Raw genomic sequence first — 20,529 nt, 5'->3', positions numbered from 1 at the left:
GTGAAATCTGCCGAATGGAATTGCTTCGTAGGAAGTCACCATTTTTACCAGGACCCTTGTGCAATGATGCACTGATTTTAGGAGGTTCCTGACTAGCTCGGATAACTCCCTGGCTTTCTCTTCCGGGAGAAACACCTTTTTCTGGACTGTGTCCAGAATCATCCCTAGGCACAGCAGACTTGTCGTCGGGATCAGCTGCGATTTTGGAATATTTAGAATCCACCCGTGCTGTTGTAGCAGTATTCGAGATAGTGCTACTCCGACCTCCAACTGTTCCCTGGACTTTGCCCTTATCAGGAGATCGTCCAAGTAAGGGATAATTAAGACGCCTTTTCTTCGAAGAAGAATCATCATTTCGGCCATTACCTTGGTAAAGACCCGGGGTGCCGTGGACAATCCAAACGGCAGCGTCTGAAACTGATAGTGACAGTTCTGTACCACGAACCTGAGGTACCCTTAGTGAGAAGGGCAAATTTGGGACATGGAGGTAAGCATCCCTGATGTCTCGGGACACTATATAGTCCCCTTCTTCCTGGTTCGTTATCACTGCTCTGAGTGACTCCAACTTGATTTGAACCTTTGTAAGTGTTCAAATTTTTTTAGATTTAGAATAGGTCTCACCTAGCCTTCTGGCTTCAGTACCACAATATAGTGTGGAATAATACCCCTTTTCTTGTTGTAGGAGGGGTAATTTGATTATCACCTGCTGGGAATACAGCTTGTGAATTGTTTCCCATACTGCCTCCTTGTCGGAGGGAGACCTTGGTAAAACAGACTTCAGGAGCCTGCGAAGGGGAAACGTCTCGACATTCCAATCTGTACCCCTGGGATACTACTTGTAGGATCCAGGGGTCCTGTACGGTCCCAGCGTCATGCTGAGAGCTTGGCAGAAGCGGTGGAACGCTTCTGTTCCTGGGAATGGGCTGCCTGCTGCAGTCTTTTTCCCTTTCCTCTATCCCTGGGCAGATATGACTCTTATAGGGACGAAAGGACTGAGGCTGAAAAGACGGTGTCTTTTTCTGCAGAGATGTGACTTAGGGTAAAAACGGTGGATTTTCCAGCAGTTGCCGTGGCCACCAGGTCCGATGGACCGACCCCAAATAACTCCTCTTCCTTTATACGGCAATACACCTTTGTGCCGTTTGGAATCTGCATCACCTGACCACTGTCATGTCCATAAACATCTTCTGGCAGATATGGACATCGCACTTACTCTTGATGCCAGAGTGCAAATATCCCTCTGTGCATCTCGCATATATAGAAATGCATCCTTTAAATGCTCTATAGTCAATAAAATACTGTCCCTGTCAAGGGTATCAATATTTTTAGTCAGGGAATCCGACCAAGCCACCCCAGCTCTGCACATCCAGGCTGAGGCGATCGCTGGTCGCAGTATAACACCAGTATGTGTGTATATACTTTTTATGATATTTTCCAGCCTCCTGTCAGCTGGCTCCTTGAGGACGGCCCTATCTATAGACGGTACCGCCACTTGTTTTGATAAGCGTGTGAGCGCCTTATCCACCCTAAGGGGTGTTTCCCAACGCGCCCTAACTTCTGGCGGGAAAGGGTATACCGCCAATAATTTTTTATCGGGGGGAACCCACGCATCATCACACACTTCATTTAATTTATCTGATTCAGGAAAAACTACGGTAGTTTTTTCACATCCCACATAATACCCTCTTTTGTGGTACTTGTAGTATCAGAAATATGTAACACCTCCTTCATTGCCCTTAACGTGTGGCCCTAATAAGGAATACGTTTGTTTATTCACCGTCGACACTGGATTCAGTGTCTGTGTCTGTGTCGACCGACTAAAGTAATTGGGCGTTTTAAAACCCCTGACGGTGTTTTTGAGACGTCTGGACCGGTACTAATTGTTTGTCGGCCGTCTCATGTCGTCAACCGACCTTGCAGCGTGTTGACATTATCACGTAATTCCCTAAATAAGCCATCCATTCCGGTGTCGACTCCCTAGAGAGTGACATCACCATTACAGGCAATTGCTCCGCCTCCTCACCAACATCGTCCTCATACATGTCGACACACACGTACCGACACACAGCACACACACAGGGAATGCTCTGATAGAGGACAGGACCCACTAGCCCTTTGGAGAGACAGAGGGAGAGTTTGCCAGCACACACCAAAAACGCTATAATTTTATAGGGACAACCTTATATAAGTGTTTTCCCTTATAGCATCTTTTTTATATATTTCTAACGCCAAATTAGTGCCCCCCCTCTCTGTTTTAACCCTGTTTCTGTAGTGCAGTGCAGGGGAGAGCCTGGGAGCCTTCCCTCCAGCCTTTCTGTGAGGGAAAATGGCGCTGTGTGCTGAGGAGATAGGCCCCGCCCCTTTTTCGGCGGGCTCGTCTCCCGCTCTTCAACGGATTCTGGCAGGGGTTAAATATCTCCATATAGCCCCCGGAGGCTATATGTGAGGTATTTTTTGCCAAAAAATAGGTTTACATTGCCTCCCAGGGCGCCCCCCTCCCAGCGCCCTGCACCCTCAGTGACTGCCGTGTGAAGTGTGCTGAGAGCAATGGCGCACAGCTGCAGTGCTGTGCGCTACCTTAAGAAGACTGAGGAGTCTTCTGCCGCCGATTCTGGACCTTCTTCTCTTTTCAGCATCTGCAAGGGGGCCGGCGGCGAGGCTCCGGTGACCATCCAGGCTGTACCTGTGATCGTCCCTCTGGAGCTAATGTCCAGTAGCCAAAGAAGCCAATCCATCCTGCACGCAGGTGAGTTCACTTCTTCTCCCCTAAGTCCCTCGTTGCAGTGATCCTGTTGCCAGCAGGACTCACTGTAAAATAAAAAACCTAAGCTAAACTTTTCTAAGCAGCTCTTTAGGAGAGCCACCTAGATTGCACCCTTCTCGGCCGGGCACAAAAATCTAACTGAGGCTTGGAGGAGGGTCATAGGGGGAGGAGCCAGTGCACACCACCTGATCCTAAAGCTTTACTTTTTGTGCCCTGTCTCCTGCGGAGCCGCTATTCCCCATGGTCCTTTCAGGAACCCCAGCATCCACTAGGACGATAGAGAAATCCTGAAGCTAAGGGCCATTTACAATGCTCTAAGCTTAGCAAGACCTCTGCTTCAAGGTCAGCCGGTGTTGATCCAGTCGGACAACATCACGGCAGTCACCCACGTAAACAGACAGGGTGGCACAAGAAGCAGGAGGGCAATGGCAGAAGCTGCAAGGATTCTTCGCTGGGCGGAAAATCATGTGATAGCACTGTCAGCAATTCCGGGAGTGGACAACTGGGAAGCAGACTTCCTCAGCAGACACGACCTCCACCCGGGAGAGTGGGGACTTCACCCAGAAGTCTTCCACATGATTATAAACCGTTGGGAAAAACTCGACAGGTATTGCGCCAGGTCAAGGGACCCTCAGGCAATAGCTGTAGACGCTCTGGTAACACCGTGGGTGTACCAGTCAGTGTATGTGTTCCCTCATCTGCCTCTCATACCCAAGGTACTGAGATTGATAAGATGGAGAGGAGTAAGCACTATATTCGTGGCTCCGGATTGGCCAAGAAGGACTTGGTAACCGGAACTTCAAGAGATGCTCACGGAGGATCCGTGGCCTCTACCTCTAAGAAGGGACCTGCTCCAGCAAGGACCCTGTCTGTTCCAAGACTTACCGCGGCTGCGTTTGACGGCATGGCGGTTGAACGCCGGATCCTGAAGGAAAAAAGGCATTCCGGATGAAGTCATCCCTATCCTGATCAAAGCCAGGAAGGATGTAACCGCAAAACATTATCACCGCATTTGGCGAAAATATGTTGCGTGGTGCGAGGCCAGTAAGGCCCGACGGAGGAAATTCAACTGGGTTGATTCCTACATTTCCTGCAAACAGGAGTGTCTATGGGCCTGAAATTGGGGTCCATTAAGGTTCAAATTTCGGCCCTGTCAATTTTCTTCCAAAAAGAACTAGCTTCAGTCCCTGAAGTTCAGACGTTGTAAAAGGGGTACTGCATATACAGCCTCCTTTTGTGCCTCCAGTGGCACCTTGAGATCTCAATGTAGTTTTTGGGTTCCAAAAGTCACATTGGTTTGAACCACTTAAATCTGTGGAGTTAAAATATCTCACATGGAAAGTGGTCATGCTGTTGGCCCTGGCCTGGGCCAGGCGCGTGTCAGAATTGGCGGCTTTATCCTGTAAAAGCCCTTATCTGATTTTCCATTCGGACAGGGCGGAATTGAGGACTTGTCCTCAGTTTCTCCCTAAGGTGGTTTCAGCGTTTCACCTGAACCAACCTATTATGGTGCCTGCGGCTACTAGGGACTTGGAGGACTCCAAGTTGCTAGACGTTATCAGGGCCCTGAAAATATATGTTTCCAGGACGGCTGGAGTCAGAAAATCTGACTCGCTGTTTATCCTGTATGCACCCAACAAGCTGGGTGCTCCTGCTTCTAAGCAGACTATTGCTCGTTGGATTTGTAGTACAATTCAGCTTGCACATTCTGTGGCAGGCCTGCCACAGCCAAAAATCTGTAAATGCCCACTCCACAAGGAAGATGGGCTCATCTTGGGCGGCTGCCCGAGGGGTCTCGGCTTTACAACTTTGCCGAGCAGCTACTTGGTCAGGAGCAAATACGTTTGTAAAATTCTACAAAATTGATACCCTGGCTGAGGAGGACCTGGAGTTCTCTCATTTGGTGCTGCAGAGTCATCCGCACTCTCCCGCCCGTTTGGGAGCTTTGGTATAATCCCCATGGTCCTTACGGAGTCCCCAGCATCCACTTAGGACGTTAGAGAAAATAAGAATTTACTTACCGATAATTCTATTTCTCGTAGTCCGTAGTGGATGCTGGGCGCCCATCCCAAGTGCGGATTGTCTGCAATACTGGTACATAGTTATTGTTACCAAAAAATCGGGTTATTGCTGTAGTGAGCCATCTTTTCTAGAGGCTCCTCTGTTATCATGCTGTTAACTAGGTTTAAATCACGAGTTGTACGGTGTGATTGGTGTGGCTGGTATGAGTCTTACCCGGGATTCAAAATCCTTCCTTATTGTGTACGCTCGTCCGGGCACAGTATCCTAACTGAGGCTTGGAGGAGGGTCATAGGGGGAGGAGCCAGTGCACACCAGGTAGTTCTAAAGCTTTACTTTTGTGCCCAGTCTCCTGCGGAGCCGCTATTCCCCATGGTCCTTACGGAGTCCCCAGCATCCACTACGGACTACGAGAAATAGAATTATCGGTAAGTAAATTCTTATTATTTGGCTTGGCGCATTTCTCATGAGAGATTGCACTTGTCTTGTACTAGATCTATTTTTTTGCCTTTGATTCATAATATTGAGTTTCAAGATGCAGTTGTTTTTACTACTTGGCACCTCCAGGGACTTCGTCTAATACATCAATCTTTGGTTGAGGATTGTTCCTTGGTCTTTGATCTGTCCAGCCTTAAGGAATTACATCTCCAGGTTCCCATCCCTTTATTTGCCTACTTTCAATCCCGTAGCTATATTTTGAAATTATTATTTGAACTCCCAGTGCAACCTGTGGCTCTTGAGCCGCATGCTGCTCTTTCTTTATTCAAATGTGGCTCCCGACACTCAGTCACCTGACCACAACAGATCCTGGAAACTGGTGCACTCCAACCAGACACACAGCAGCACTACGGCGAAATTGAGGGAGCCAGATACTGGGCTGTAGTGACATATGAGGGTGGGCTGGAGTGACACAGAAGGATCCTGGTAGGAGAAACATAATGGGGAAGCTGACTGGAGTGACACAGCAGGGGGCTGGCAAGAGTGACACAGGAGGGTGCTGGCAAGAGTGATACAATGTGGAGCTGGCTGGAGAGACACAGGAGGGTGCTGGCTGGAGTGACACATGGAGGAGCTGAAGTGTATTATGTGAATATGGTTTTTTCAATATATTTTATGTGGATCTGGATTTTTTAATTATTTTATGTGGAAGTGTCTTTTTCAATGTATTTTATGTTGATTCTGGCTTTAAAATGTATTTTCTCATACGTCCTAGAGCAGGGCTTGCCAAACCGGTCCTCGAGATCTACCAACAGTTCATGTTTTCCAGGCCTCCTGGAGACCTGTAGAATTGTCAGTTAGGAATGAATGCAGCACATCTTAATTAGTAATGACTACACCTGTGCAACAGCTAGGTGATCTGGAAAATGTGTACTGTTGGTAGATCTCGAGGACTGGTTTGGCCAGCCCTGTCCTAGAGGATGCTGGGGACACAATAAGAACCATGGGGCATAGACAGGATCCGCAGGAGACATGGGCACTTTAAGACTTTGAATGGGTGTGAACTGGCTCCTCCCTCTATGCCCCTCCTCCAGACTCCAGTTTAGAATCTGTGCCCAGGCAGACTGGATGCACTCTGAGGAGCTCTACTGAGTTTCTCGTAAAAGACTTTGTTAGGTTTTTTTATGTTCAGGGAGCATTGCTGGTAACTGTCTCCCTGCATCGTGGGACTTAGGGGAGAGAAGTCAGACCTACTTCTAGTGATTTTAAAGGATCTGCTTCTTGGCTACAGGACACTATTAGCTCCTGAGGGTTTGGAACACTAGGTACGCCTAGGGGTTCATTCCCAGAGCCCGCCGTCACCCCCCCCCCCCTTGCAGAGCCAGAAGTCAGGTGACTAGAAGAAGATAGAAGACTTCAGTGACGGCTTCTGAGGTACCGCACAGCGATCGCGCTGCGCACTATGCTCCCACACACAGCGGCACTACTGGGTGCAGGGTGTGGGGGGGGGGGGGGGGGGGGCGCCCTGGGCAGCATTAAAAAAACTCTTTTGAGACTGGCAAAGTGAAATTAGAGTGTTCTTACCCCCGCCAGTATAATTAGTTGAAAAATAGCGGGCTGAAGTGCGACATAAAGGGGGCGGGGCTTAGCCCTCACAGCTCTCATCAGCGCCATTTTCTCTTCACAGAGCTGCAGAGACGCTGGTCCTTCCTCACCACTGCTGTACAAGTAACAGGGTGCAAAACGGGGGAGGGGCACAGTAAATTTGGTGCTAAAATAAGTTATTATAAAAGCGCTGCAGGGTCTGAGGCATTATATTAAGGTTTCAGAACCAGGTTAAGCGCTGGGTTGTGAGCTGGCAAACTCCCTCTGTGTTTCTCTGACAGGCTTTACTGTGGGTCTGTCCCCTATTGGCCCAGTGTGTCTGTGGGTGTCAGTACACGTGTGTTGGCATGTCTGAGGCGGAGTGCTCTTCCCAGGAGGAGACTGTGTTAGGGGCAGAAACGGCTGTGGGAGTGATCCTGTCGGCACCGCCGACTCCTGATTGGGTAAATGTGTTGAATGCCTTGAATGCTAATGTGGCTCTTATTAATAAGAGATTAGATAAATCTGAGTCTCAAAACCAGGTATGGAAGAAATCTGTGGAGGATGTGTTGTCACAGGTTCAGACCACCTCGGGGTCACAGAAACGTTAGTTAGTTTGCTCAGTTGGCAGACACAGATACTGACACGGATACTGACACGGACTCCAGGGTCGACTATAGTGATACCAGATTAGACCCAAAATTGGCAAAGAGCATTCAGTACATGATTGTGGCAATAAAAGACGTGTTGCATTTCACCGAGGACCCTGCTGTTCCTGATACTAGGGTCTGTATGTATAAGGGAAAGAAACCTGAGGTAACGATTACTCCCTCTCATGAACTGAATACCCTTTTTGAAAAAATGTGGGAAAATCCTGACAAAAAGTTTCTGATTCCCAATAGGATTCAAATGGAGTATCCGTTCCCCTCTGGGGATAGAGAAAAGTGGGAGTCAACACCCATTGTGGACAAGGCGCTAACACGGCTGTCTAAAAAGGTGGCTTTACCGTCTCCTGACACGGCAGCCCTTAAGGATCCTGCGGATCGTAGACAGGAAAATACGTTAAAATCCATTTACGTCACCACATGTACACTACTCAGACCAACTATTGCATCTGCGTGGGTGAGTAGTGCTTTCAAAAAGTGGGCAGATAACTTGTCATCTGATATAGATACCCTAGATAGGGATAACATTCTTTTAACGCTGGGTTAAATCAGGGAAGCTGCAGCCTACCTAAAGGAAGCGGCGAGAGATATTGGCCTTTTGGGATCAAGGGCCAATGCCATGGCAGTCTCAGCTAGAAGAGCACTATGGATTCATCAATGGAATGCTGATGCTGACTCTAAGAAAGCTATGGAGTCTCTACCGTATAAAGGTGGTGTATTGTTTGGTGAAGGTCTCGCTGATTTGGTATCTACGGCTACCGCGAGTAAGTCTTAATGTTTGCCTTATGTTCCTCCACAGCAAAAGAAAGCACACCACTTGCAGTGCAGTCCTTTAAGCCATACAATACTTTTGATGCTTTAATATTGGGTCGTAAAGTGGGTCCTTTCCTTCTTTACTTTATGACCAGATTAGGAAAAAGCTTGACCTCTCACGGGTTACCCCTGGTTTGGCCAAATGGTGTGATGCATTTTCTGATCTTTCAATACAATCAATAATTAAGTCCCCAGTATTGTTAAATAAACAATTGATTGCAGCCTCCTTCATGGAAATGCAATATAAAATACTACATAGTGCTTATTTTTCCCCTAAACTTCGTTACATAATTGGTGTGTCAGAAAATTAGAATTGTTTTAAACGCTCGCTCCCAGACGCTGATATACATCACTGTTTGTGGTCTTGTGATAATGTCAAATTATTTTGGAATGAAGTACAGTCTTATATTAACAATTCCTTACGCATACCATTCACAGCGAATGTTTCTTGGGCTTTATGTAATCATTATCCCTCCTCATGACCCCTTGAGCCACCTATTTGTGTCCGTCACTTATTGGCCAAAGTAGCTGCGGTTGCTAAAAATTTTTTTTTTCTCAAAATGGATCCATACTGACCGTATATCCTTGCAGTGTATGCTTCCTAGACTTAACTATGTATACCAAATGGATTGGGTTGAGTGTTCATTAGATGTTGAATCACGAGCGCATACATTTTTTGATATTCGGCTGCCCTATATTGTTTCATTTCCTCGTGCTGAAAAGGATAGAATTAGGCAATATGTGCATCTTACTACTTGGTATAAATTGGCTGTTCTGGAGGGTGATAGACCTCCTTTTTAACCTTCTCGATTAAGGACTTTTTGTTACGCATGTTCTTGTATGAGGAGTTTTCTGACGTCTTTTATTGGCCTCATAACATTCCATATCTATCTTCGATCAGGACATCTGTATTCTGACTGCTCTATTTCGACTGACCCCATTTCCCTGTGTGGATTTTTTCGGCCTCGTTGCCATGCCATGTCTGTACCTATGGGGGTATATGTAATTGCAGTCGAAAGCTGCAGTCTGTTGGAAAGAAGGCAGTTTTCGACTTTTTTAGGTCGGAAGGGGTTCCGACCTATTCAATACACCCCAGAATTTTCCGACAAGTCGGCAATTCCAACTTGTCAGAAAGCACGTGGATCGGCGGAATACCCGCCGATCCGCGTGCTTCTGTTGGAAACGTGGCTAAATCCGGCAGGTTTAGGCCCCATTTCCGACCATCCCAATCCGACTTTAAAAAAAGTCGGATTGAGATGAGGGAGCTGAGGGGAGATGGGGCAAAGAAGCGGCTCCAGCAGCATAGCAGGAGAATGGGGCACCACCGCCACTCATGGCAGTGTCCACCCGGCTCCAGCAAACGAGGTCCTAGAGCCGGGTGGACGCTGCCGTGAGGTCTGGTGGCTGTGCCCCATTCTACTGCTACGCTGCTGTAGCCGCTTCTCTCCCCGTCTCCTCCTCTCAGCTCCCTCATTTCAATCCGACTCTTTTTAAGGTCGAATTCGGATGGTCGGGAATGGTCAAATCCGACTGTTCATTGAATAGGTCCTGTCGGATCTATTCTGACAAATTCATGACGGAATGGATCCGACTTTAATTATATACCCCTATGTCTTTGTGTCTTTCATTTTACCTGTACTGTTTGCATTTTCTCAATGAATATATTATTCAAAAATAGCTGAGAAAGGTTCACCACCCCCGAGCACTTCAGGGATTTCTATAAAATATATATATTTTTAAAAGATAGCAGAGCAGGTTAAAAAAAAAAAAAAAAACAATCAAGGAAAGTCACATTTAGGGCATAATATGGTAGATGTTTTGATCCAAACACTCAATTTATTTATTTTTAACAGCTGATGTAAAATCACATGTCCACTTCAGTGGACATCATGCAATACAAAGTTCTTTACTGTGTGCAAGACAACTGAATATTACATTTGGGCGCCCACAAAACATTTGAATTGGCCCCATTAGGTACATCACACACCAATATATAACCCACTTTAACTTACATCATTGGATGTAACCCAACAGTTTTCAAGTTTAGTTATTTGATCGGTTTTTGGTTTGTTTTATTTTACGCATTTACTACACCACAGGTTCTCAAACTCGGTCCTCAGGACCCCACACAGTGCATGTTTTGCAGGTCTCCTCACAAAATCACAAGTGAAATAATTAGCTCCACCTGTGGACCTTTTAAAAAGTGTCAGTGAGTAATTATTACACCTGTGCACCTGCTGGGTTACCTGCAAAACATGCACTGTGTGGGGTCCTGAGGACCGAGTTTGAGAACCCCTGCACTACACTATCAGACTGATGTATATATTTTACCTACTTTATCATGGCTCGTTTTTTATCATTAACTTTATACATACAGTAACTTTGTGATTTGCATCCGCACCATGTGTGGAATTCATTCAAAAGGCACATATACATCCCTTTATTTCAAAACTAAAGAAAAAAAACTGAAAACAACCTGGGCAAGCCCACGCCATTCATCCTAAAATGTCCCACACTTGCTCCAAAGTAGTCCAACATGCCATAAAATACACCCTCAGATCCCACAAGTACTAAAAAGCTCCATTAAGACATGAATATTCCTGCTCAGACACGCACTCCTACAACCCAGACACTACATGACAATCAGTTCTTCCTTATGTGGATTTTCTGATGTATAACAAGATTTGACTTCTGTGCAAAGTATTTCCCACACTCAGAGCATGGAAATGGTCTCACACCAGTGTGAGTTCCCTGATGCCTAACAAGAACACATTTCTGTTTAAATCTTTTCCCACACACATAACATGGAAATGGCCTCTCACCTGTGTGACTTCTCTGATGTTTAACAAGATCGGCTTTGTATGTAAAACATTTCCCACACTCAGTGCATAGAAACGGTTTCTCACCTGTGTGACCTCTCTGATGTGTAACAAGAGCTGAATTCTGTGTAAAACATTTCCCACACTCAGAGCATGCATATGGTTTCTCACCTGTGTGAGTTCTCTGGTGTAGAGTAAGATTTGTTTTCTGTATAAAGCATTTCCCACACTCAGAGCATGGAAATGGCCTCTCACCTGTGTGAAGTCTTTTATGTAGAATAAGATTTGATTTCTGTGTAAAACATTTCCCACACTCAGGACATGGAAAAGGCCTGTCACCTCTGTGACATCTCTGATGTCTAACCAACATTGACTGACGTACAAAACCTTTACCACATTCAGAACAGGTAAAGACTGAATCACCTGTAAGAGCAGCACTGTGTGTAACAGTATTTGAGTTATCGAGAGAACATTCCCCATGATTAAAGGGATCAGACGATATATCAGCACTATGAGTCGCAATAGTTGAGTTATCGGGAGAACATTCCTCATGATCAGAGGGATCAGATGATATATCAGTACTGAGAGGTACTGGATGTATATTTAGAGAAATTGGGATGTCTCCTAGAGAATCCTGTGTTATGATAGCTTGTATTTTAATATCTGGAAATAAAATGAGATCTTCCTCCGAGGTCTTCCAGCTTGTGCCTCCATCTGCTAGAAACAAATATATGACAATAGAATATTGTTACCTTGAGGAAAAAATTATCATACTATCAGTGAGTTCAAGATGCTCAGTTGTTTTATTTTAATCTTACAACGACAGGTTATTACAATTATACATGTACATACATAAATAGGACTCTATTGCTGCACAGATAAAACATTGACTTATAATAGAACTGGATCCACCTGATAAGTGTGTGAGCTACAACACTTGTCCTAGTGGCCTCTGAGAAACCCCAGGATATGAGCTAAGGACTTTTCACCATCAGTGGAAGCAATATAGCAGGAGGCTCCTCATACACTAATATAGATCTATATGTATCAGTGTCCAACTATCACAGAGCAGGTGAGTAGTGTGGGTGTTATGTGATAACTCATTGTGAACAGAGGGGGCATCAACTTCATAGGTTCCATGTGTCTTATAAATGGTGCCCACAAGCTGATGGTGATCCCATCATGGTGCAGACATTCCTACTATGAGAGCGGTAACACCATCACGTTTCTCTTGGTAGGAAGCAGAAAAACTAAGTCCTGACATCCTCATCAGAGTCCTATAATTTATCATCTCTCTATGCCAGGGCCATGGGGAAGGTAGAATGTGATACGGAGGAGTCTGGGAGTTTCTCTGCTTCCAGCTAGGTCTGATGTCAGGAAGCCCCCACTCCCTCAGGCATCAGATATCACCAATACCCTCTTATACAGGATCATTACTCTGGGCAGTGAGATGTAGTTTCCCCTTACTGGCCCATGTTGTGCATAGTCCCTGATACATATGCTGTAGTGTCAGTATAGGAGTATTATATCACATGGCCTGTGACCTCACAGCTTCACATCACACACCCATAATGTGCATACTGTTACATGTATTAACGTAGGCAGTCGAATTGCAAGTATATGGCTTGGATTTAAAAAAATGTTTTATACATTACATAGTACAGTATATATATATATATATATATATATACATACACACACACACACACTAGTGATGAGCGGGTTCGGTTCCTCGGAATCCGAACCCCCCCCGAATTTCACCCATTTTACACGGTTCTGAGGCAGACTCGGATCCTCCCACCTTGCTCGGTTAAACCGAGCGCGCCCGAACGTCATCATCCCGCTGTCGGATTCTCGCGAGATTTGTATTCTATATAAGGAGCCGCGCGTCGCCGCCATTTTCACTTGTGCATTGGAGATGATAGGGAGAGGACGTGCAGCGTTCTCTCAGTTTCTGTGTTCAGTGTGCTGCAAATATCTGTGCTCAGTGTGCTGCAAATATCTGTGCTCAGTGTGCTGCAAATATCTGTGCTCAGTGTGCTGCAAATATCTGTGCTCAGTGTGCTGCAAATATCTGTGCTTGTTATGCACACCAGTGCCAGCAGGAATGTACTGGTGTCTGAACGGAGAGGGATGCAAAACAAATGAACTCACAGACAGACTGGGGAATATGACATTACATACACAGAAGGTGATAGGGTAACAAAATAAACACAAAGTGAACAGAGAAGCCCAAAGGCTAAGAAACTGGGTGTCTCCCTAGTGTTAGGAATGCTCAGATGGAAAGAAGCGAGATGTAGTGATTTAATACGTAGAGAACCCGAAATGCTGTTGCTAAGGGCAACAGCAAAACCCTAAAGGGTTACCAACGGGTGTGGCAGTAAACTCCTTGGTCAGAGATGGAATAATAGACACAAGGAGAGTCTCCACAATCCTAGTCCTCACTTGCAGTGCACTGGTTCAGCTTACTGCCACTAAACTGACACCTGAACACCTTGCACAGTGAGAAAGGATTTTGGCAGGCAAGTCTGAGAATACAGCCGCAAACTTGCTAGGTTCACAGAGTAGCAAAAGAACCCCAGCAGGTTAAACGACTGACTCCAGTCTTACTGCTAGGTCTGGATTGGCAGAGTGTAATACCAAATCCCAAGGCCTATTTGCAGTAAGCAACAAACAAATACAAAGTTTACACAGTACTAGCTAGCTTTCAGGAACTGACTAACCAACAAAGATTCAGCAGCATCTGCCTAACCTGAGAAGAGGGTTTATATAGCAGGTGCTGTCCACGCCCCACTCAGACCTCACAGACTGTGAGCACAAAAACCAGCACCGGATCCCCTGCCGTGCACAGAGCCTGTAACCACTGCACAGCAAAAGACCCGAACCGGAGTATCAGCTACGCTCAGGTTACTCCGCTAGCACTTGTCTCCCGGTTGCCATGACGACGTGGCAGCACAGAGCAGGAGACCCTAACAGTGCTCAGTGTGCTTGCAAATATCTGTGCTCAGTGTGCTTGCAAATATCTACGTTCTCTGCCTGAAAAACGCTCCATATCTGTACTGCATTGTAGTATATAGTAGGAGGACAGTGCAGAATTTTGCTGACCAGTGACCACCAGTATTATATAGCAGTACGGTACAGTAGTCCACTGCTCTACCTACCTCTGTGTCGTCAAGTATACTATCCATCCATACCTGTGGTGCATTTTAGTTGTGCACAGTATATATAGTAAGAGGACAGTGCAGAATTTTGCTGACCACCAGTATATAATATATAGCAGTACGGTACAGTAGTCCACTGCTCTACCTACCTCTGTGTCGTCAAGTATACTATCCATCCATACCTGTGGTGCATTTAAGTTGTGCGCAGTATATATAGTAGGAGGACAGTGCAGAATTTTGCTGACCACCAGTATATAATATATAGCTGTACGGTACAGTAGTCCACTGCTCTACCTACCTCTGTGTCGTCAAGTATACTATCCATCCATACCTGTGGTGCATTTTAGTTGTGCGCAGTATATATATAGTAGGAGGACAGTGCAGAATTTTTCTGACCACCAGTATATAATATATAGCAGTACGGTACAGTAGGCCACTGCTCTACCTACCTCTGTGTCGTCAAGTATACTATCCATCCATACCTGTGGTGCATTTTAGTTGTGCGCAGTATATATAGTAGGAGGACAGTGCAGAATTTTGCTGACCACCAGTATATAATATATAGCAATACGGTACAGTAGGCCACTGCTCTACCTACCTCTGTGTCGTCAAGTATACTATCCATCCATACCTGTGGTGCATTTTAGTTGTGCGCAGTATATATAGTAGGAGGACAGTGCAGAATTTTGCTGACCACCAGTGTATAATATATAGCAGTACGGTACAGTAGGCCATTGCTATTGATATATTACTGGCATATAATTCCACACATTAAAAAATGGAGAACAAAAATGAGGGTAAAATAGGGAAAGATCAAGATCCACTTCCACCTCGTGCTGAAGCTGCTGCCACTAGTCATGGCCGAGACGATGAAATGCCATCAACGTCGTCTGCCAAGGCCGATGCCCAATGTCATAGTAGAGAGCATGTAAAATCCAAAAAACAAAAGTTCAGTAAAATGACCCAAAAATCAAAATTAAAAGCGTCTGATGAGAAGCGTAAACTTGCCAATATGCCATTTACGACACGGAGTGGCAAGGAACGGCTGAGGCCCTGGCCTATGTTCATGGCTAGTGGTTCAGATTCACGAGGATGGAAGCACTCATCCTCTCGCTAGAAAAATGAAAAGACTTAAGCTGCCAAAAGCACAGCAAAGAACTGTGCGTTCTTCTAAATCACAAATCCCCAAGAGAGTCCAATTGTGTCGGTTGCGATGCCTGACCTTCCCAACACTGGACGGGAAGAGGTGGCGCCTTCCACCATTTGCACACCCCCTGCAAGTGCTGGAAGGAGCACCCGCAGTCCAGTTCCTGATAGTCAAATTGAAGATGTCACTGTTGAAGTACACCAGGATGAGGATATGGGTGTTGCTAGCGCTGAGGAGGAAATTGACAAGGAGGATTCTGATGGTGAGGTGGTTTGTTTAAGTCAGGCACCCGGGGAGACACCTGTTGTCCATGGGACGAATATGGCCATTGACATGCCTGGTCAAATTACAAAAAAAATCACCTCGTCGGTGTGGGATTATTTTAACAGACATGCGGACAACATTTGTCAAGCCGTGTGTTGCCTTTGTCAAGCTGTAATAAGTAGGGGTAAGGACGTTAACCACCTAGGAACATCCTCCCTTATACGTCACCTGGAGCGCATTCATCAGAAGTCATTGACAAGTTCAAAAACTTTGGGTGACAGCGGAAGCAGTCCACTGCCAACTAAATCCCTTCCTCTAGTAACCAAGCTCCTGCAAACCACACCACCAACTCCCTCAGTGTCAATTTCCTCCTTAGACAGGAAAGACAATAGTCCTGCAGGCCATGTCACTGTCAAGTCTGACGAGTCCTCTCCTGCCTGGGATTCCTCCGATGCATCCTTGAGTGTAACGCCTACTGCTGCTGGCGCTGCTGTTGTTGCTGCTGGGAGTCGATCGTCATCCCAGAGGGGAAGTCTGAAGACCACTTGTACTACTTCCAGTAAGCAATTGACTGTCCAACAGTCCTTTGTGAGGAAGATGAAATATCACAGCAGTCATCCTGCTGCAAAGCAGATAACTCAGGCCTTGGCAGCCTGGATAGTGTTAAACGTGTGTCCGGTATCCACCGCTAATTCACAGGGAATTATAGAATTTCTTGAGGTAGTTTGTCCCCGGTACCAAATACCATCTAGGTTCCACTTCTCTAGGCAGGCGATACCGAGAATGTACACAGACCTCAGAAAAAGAGTCACCAGTGCCCTAAAAAATGTAGTTGTACCCAATGTCCACTTAACCACGGTCATGTGGACAAGTGGAGCAGGGCAGACTCAGGACTATATGACTGACAGCCCACTGGGTAGATGTATTGCCTCCCGCAGCACGAACAGCAGTGGCGGCACCAGTAGCAGCATCTCGCAAACGCCAACTCGTTCCTAGGCAGGCTACGCTTTGTATCACCGCTTTCCATAAGAGGCACACAGCTGACAACCTCTTACGGAAACTGAGGAACATTATCGCAGAATGGCTTACCCCAATTGGACTCTCCTGGGGATTTGTGACATCGGACAACGCCACCAATATTGTGCGTGCATTACACGTGGGCAAATTCCAGCACGTCCCATGTTTTGCACATACATTGAATTTGGTGGTGCAGAATTATTTAAAAAACGTCAGGGGCGTGCAAGAGATGCTGTCGGTGGCCCGAAGAATTGCGGGCCACTTTCGGCATTCAGCCACCGCGTGCCGAAGACTGGAACACCAGCAAACACTCCTGAACCTGCCCCGCCATCATCTGAAGCAAGAGGTGGTAACGAGGTGGAATTCAACACTCTATATGCTTCAGAAGATGGAGGAGCAGCAAAAGGCCATTCAAGCCTATACAGCTACCTACGATATAGGCAAAGGAGGGGGAATGCACCTGACTCAAGCGCAGTGCAGAATGATTTCAACGTTGTGCAAGGTTCTGCAACCCTTTGAACTTGCCACACGTGAAGTCAGTTCAGACACTGCCAGCCTGAGTCAGGTCATTCCCCTCATCAGGCTTTTGCAGAAGAAGCTGGAGAGATTGAAGGAGGAGCTAAAACAGAGCGATTCCGCTAGGCATGTGGGACTTGTGGATGGAGCCCTTAATTCGCTTAACCAGGATTCACGGGTGGTCAATCTGTTGAAATCAGAGCACTACATTTTGGCCACCGTGCTCGATCCTAGATTTAAAACCTACGTTGTATCTCTCTTTCCGGCAGACACAAGTCTGCAGAGGTTCAAAGACCTGCTGGTGAGAAAATTGTCAAGTCAAGCGGAACGTGACCCGTCAACAGCTCCTCCTTCACATTCTCCCGCAACTGGGGCTGCGAGGAAAAGGTTAAGAATTCCGAGCCCACCCGCTGGCGGTGATGCAGGGCAGTCTGGAGCGAGTGCTGACATCTGGTCCGGACTGAAGGACCTGCCAACGATTACTGACATGTCGTCTACTGTCACTGCATATGATTCTGTCACCATTGAAAGAATATTGGAGGATTATATGAGTGACCGCATCCAAGTAGGCACGTCAGACAGTCCGTACGTATACTGGCAGGAAAAAGAGGCAATTTGGAGGCCCTTGCAGAAACTGGCTTTATTTTACCTAAGTTGCCCCCCCCTCCAGTGTGTACTCCGAAAGAGTGTTTAGTGCAGCCGCTCACCTTGTCAGCAATCGGCGTACAAGGTTACTTCCAGAAAATGTGGAGATGATGATATTCATCAAAATGAATTATAATCAATTCCTCCATGGAGACATTCACCAGAAATTGCCTCCAGAAAGTACACAGGAACCTGAGATGGTGGATTCCAGTGGGGACGAATTAATAATCTGTGAGGAGGGGGATGTACACAGTGAAAGGGGTGAGGAATCGGACGATGAGGAGGAGGTGGACATCTTGCCTCTGTAGAGCCAGTTTGTGCAAGGAGAGATTGATTGCTTCTTTTTTGGTGGGGGCCCAAACCAACCAGTCATTTCAGTCACAGTCGTGTGGCAGACCCTGTCGCTGAAATGATGGGTTTGTTAAAGTGTGCATGTCCTGTTTATACAACATAAGGGTGGGTGGGAGGGCCCAAGGACAATTTCATCTTGCACCTTTTTTTTCTTTCATTTTTCTTTGCATCATGTGCTGTTTGGGGACTATTTTTTGAAGTGCCATCCTGTCTGACACTGCAGTGCCACTCCTAGATGGGCCAGGTGTTTGTGTCGGCCACTTGGGTCGCTTAGCTTAGCCATCCAGCGACCTTGGTGCACCTCTTTTTTTCTTTGCATCATGTGCTGTTTGGGGACAATTTTTTGAAGTGCCATCCTGTCTGACACTGCAGTGCCATTCCTAGATGGGCCAGGTGTTTGTGTCGGCCACTTGGGTTGCTTAGCTTAGCCATCCAGTGACCTTGGTGCACCTCTTTTTTTTCTTTGCATCATGTGCTGTTTGGGGACTATTTATTAAATCTGCCATCCTGTCTGACACTGCAGTGCCACTCCTAGATGGGCCAGGTGTTTGTGTCGGCCACTTGGGTCGCTTAGCTTAGTCATCCAGCGACCTCGGTGCAAATTTTAGGACTAAAAATAATATTGTGAGGTGTTCAGAATAGGCTGGAAATTAGTGGAAATTATGGTTATTGAGGTTAATAATACTATGGGATCAAAATGACCCCCAAATTCTATGATTTAAGCTGTTTGAGGGTTTTTTGTAAAAAAACACCCAAATCCAAAACACACCCGAATCCGACAAAAAAATTTCAGGGAGGTTTTGCCAAAACGCGTCCGAATCCAAAACACGGCCGCGAAACCGAATCCAAAACCAAAACCCGAAAAATTTCCGGTGCACATCACTTATATACACACACATACATATATTACTATTACTGCACAGCAAGAGTCACCCTACTGATCAGTCAAAATCACTATGGTGACGCTCCTTGTACTGATGTATGAGATACACCAGAGAGTGTGGGGAGGAGACTGGTCAGATCTCTGGGCTGGTAACACACAGTGACATGATGTCTGGGGGGTGCAGGAGTATAATAGGAGCTGATGGCTCCTGATGTATGAGATACACCAGAGAGTGCGGGGAGGAGACTGGTCAGATCTCTGGGCTGGTAACACACAGTGACATGATGTGAGGGGAGACCAGGAGTATAATAGGGGATGATGGTTGCTGATATATGAGATACACCAGAGAGTGTGGGGAAGACACTGGTCAGATCTCTGGGCTGGTAACACACAGTAACATGATGTGAGGGGGAGAGCAGGAGTATAATAGTGGTTGATGGCTCCTGATGTATGAGATACACCAGAGAGTGTGGGGAGGAGACTGGTCAGATCTCTGGGCTGGTAGCACACAGTGACATGATGTGAGGGGGAGAGCAGGACTATAATAGGGACTGATGGATCCTGACTCCCCTACTGGGCAGACACTTATCTTCATTAGTCTGTACTGACAGAGGAGGGTGTAGTATAAGAGATTGCTGCAGTGACTGAGCAAGGAGAATATGTGACACTTTTCTGTAATAAGTGATTACTACTCACCTGTGCTGATATCTGTAGGGATTTCCTCCTCCTTACACTGCCGATCACCTCTCACATATGTCTCTCTTTCTCGCTTAATATCTTCTGCCTTAATATAAGTGATATACTCACTTAATAAATACATAAAACTTTGAAACATTTAGCCACTAAGTTAAGCAGTAGAATATCACTGTATAAGACACACACAGACACATTGCAAATCATACAGTGACAGTCACTTTGTATTTGACGAGACCCTAAATCCCACCTACCGGATTCTCCTGTGGGATCCAGTGATTCTCCTCTGTACAGTCCTGGGAATACAGAGGACGGGAACATCTCTCTGGGGTATCTCTGTTATTGGGCCCATCTGTAGGAGACACACAGTGACTGAGTACAGTGTATATATGTGACTTTCAGATTATGTGTGTATATAGGGTGCCCCCAAACCTGCTCTCCCCTGAACAATACATGACAGTCTCCTCTTACCCAGTGATGTGAGGGGCCAGTGATTTTCCATCATCACGTCCTTGTACAGACCCCTGTATTCCTCTATGTACTCCTCCTCCTGCATGGAGAGATAGACAGAGACATCCTGAAACCTTATAGGAATCTGACACACACAGTGATACAGTCATCACCCAGACACATCCCCTGGTGTTACTGTATAATGTTCCATTCCCAGCAGTCACCTCTCCAGTCATCACCCGGACATGTTCCCTGGTGTTACTGTATAATGTCCCATTCCCAGCAGTCACCTCTCCAGTC

General features: G+C 46.2%; 1 protein-coding gene across 3 annotated transcripts in view; it reads right to left on the bottom strand.

Annotated features, from left to right (window-relative positions):
• Positions 1 to 10,099: 10,099 nt before the first annotated feature.
• Positions 10,100 to 20,529, bottom strand: part of LOC135054637 (oocyte zinc finger protein XlCOF8.4-like) — a 59,647-nt gene continuing 49,217 nt past the window's right edge. For 2 of the 3 annotated variants that reach the window (XM_063957861.1, XM_063957860.1), the window contains exons 4-7: positions 20,251 to 20,329; positions 20,034 to 20,131; positions 19,783 to 19,870; positions 10,100 to 11,819 (exon numbers count right to left, since the gene is read on the bottom strand). In XM_063957861.1, the coding sequence (XP_063813931.1) occupies positions 10,927 to 11,819; positions 19,783 to 19,870; positions 20,034 to 20,131; positions 20,251 to 20,329 (1,158 nt within the window). In that variant the 3' untranslated portion in view covers positions 10,100 to 10,926. The remainder of the gene's footprint in view (positions 11,820 to 19,782; positions 19,871 to 20,033; positions 20,132 to 20,250; positions 20,330 to 20,529) is intronic. The other variant, XM_063957862.1, reaches the window with a different exon arrangement.

Source organism: Pseudophryne corroboree, chromosome 3 (assembly GCF_028390025.1).
Source record: "Pseudophryne corroboree isolate aPseCor3 chromosome 3, aPseCor3.hap2, whole genome shotgun sequence".
Taxonomy (NCBI): Eukaryota; Metazoa; Chordata; class Amphibia; order Anura; family Myobatrachidae; genus Pseudophryne; species Pseudophryne corroboree.
Note: the sequence above shows the minus strand (reverse complement) of the source record. Positions and strands in the feature narration are given on the sequence as shown.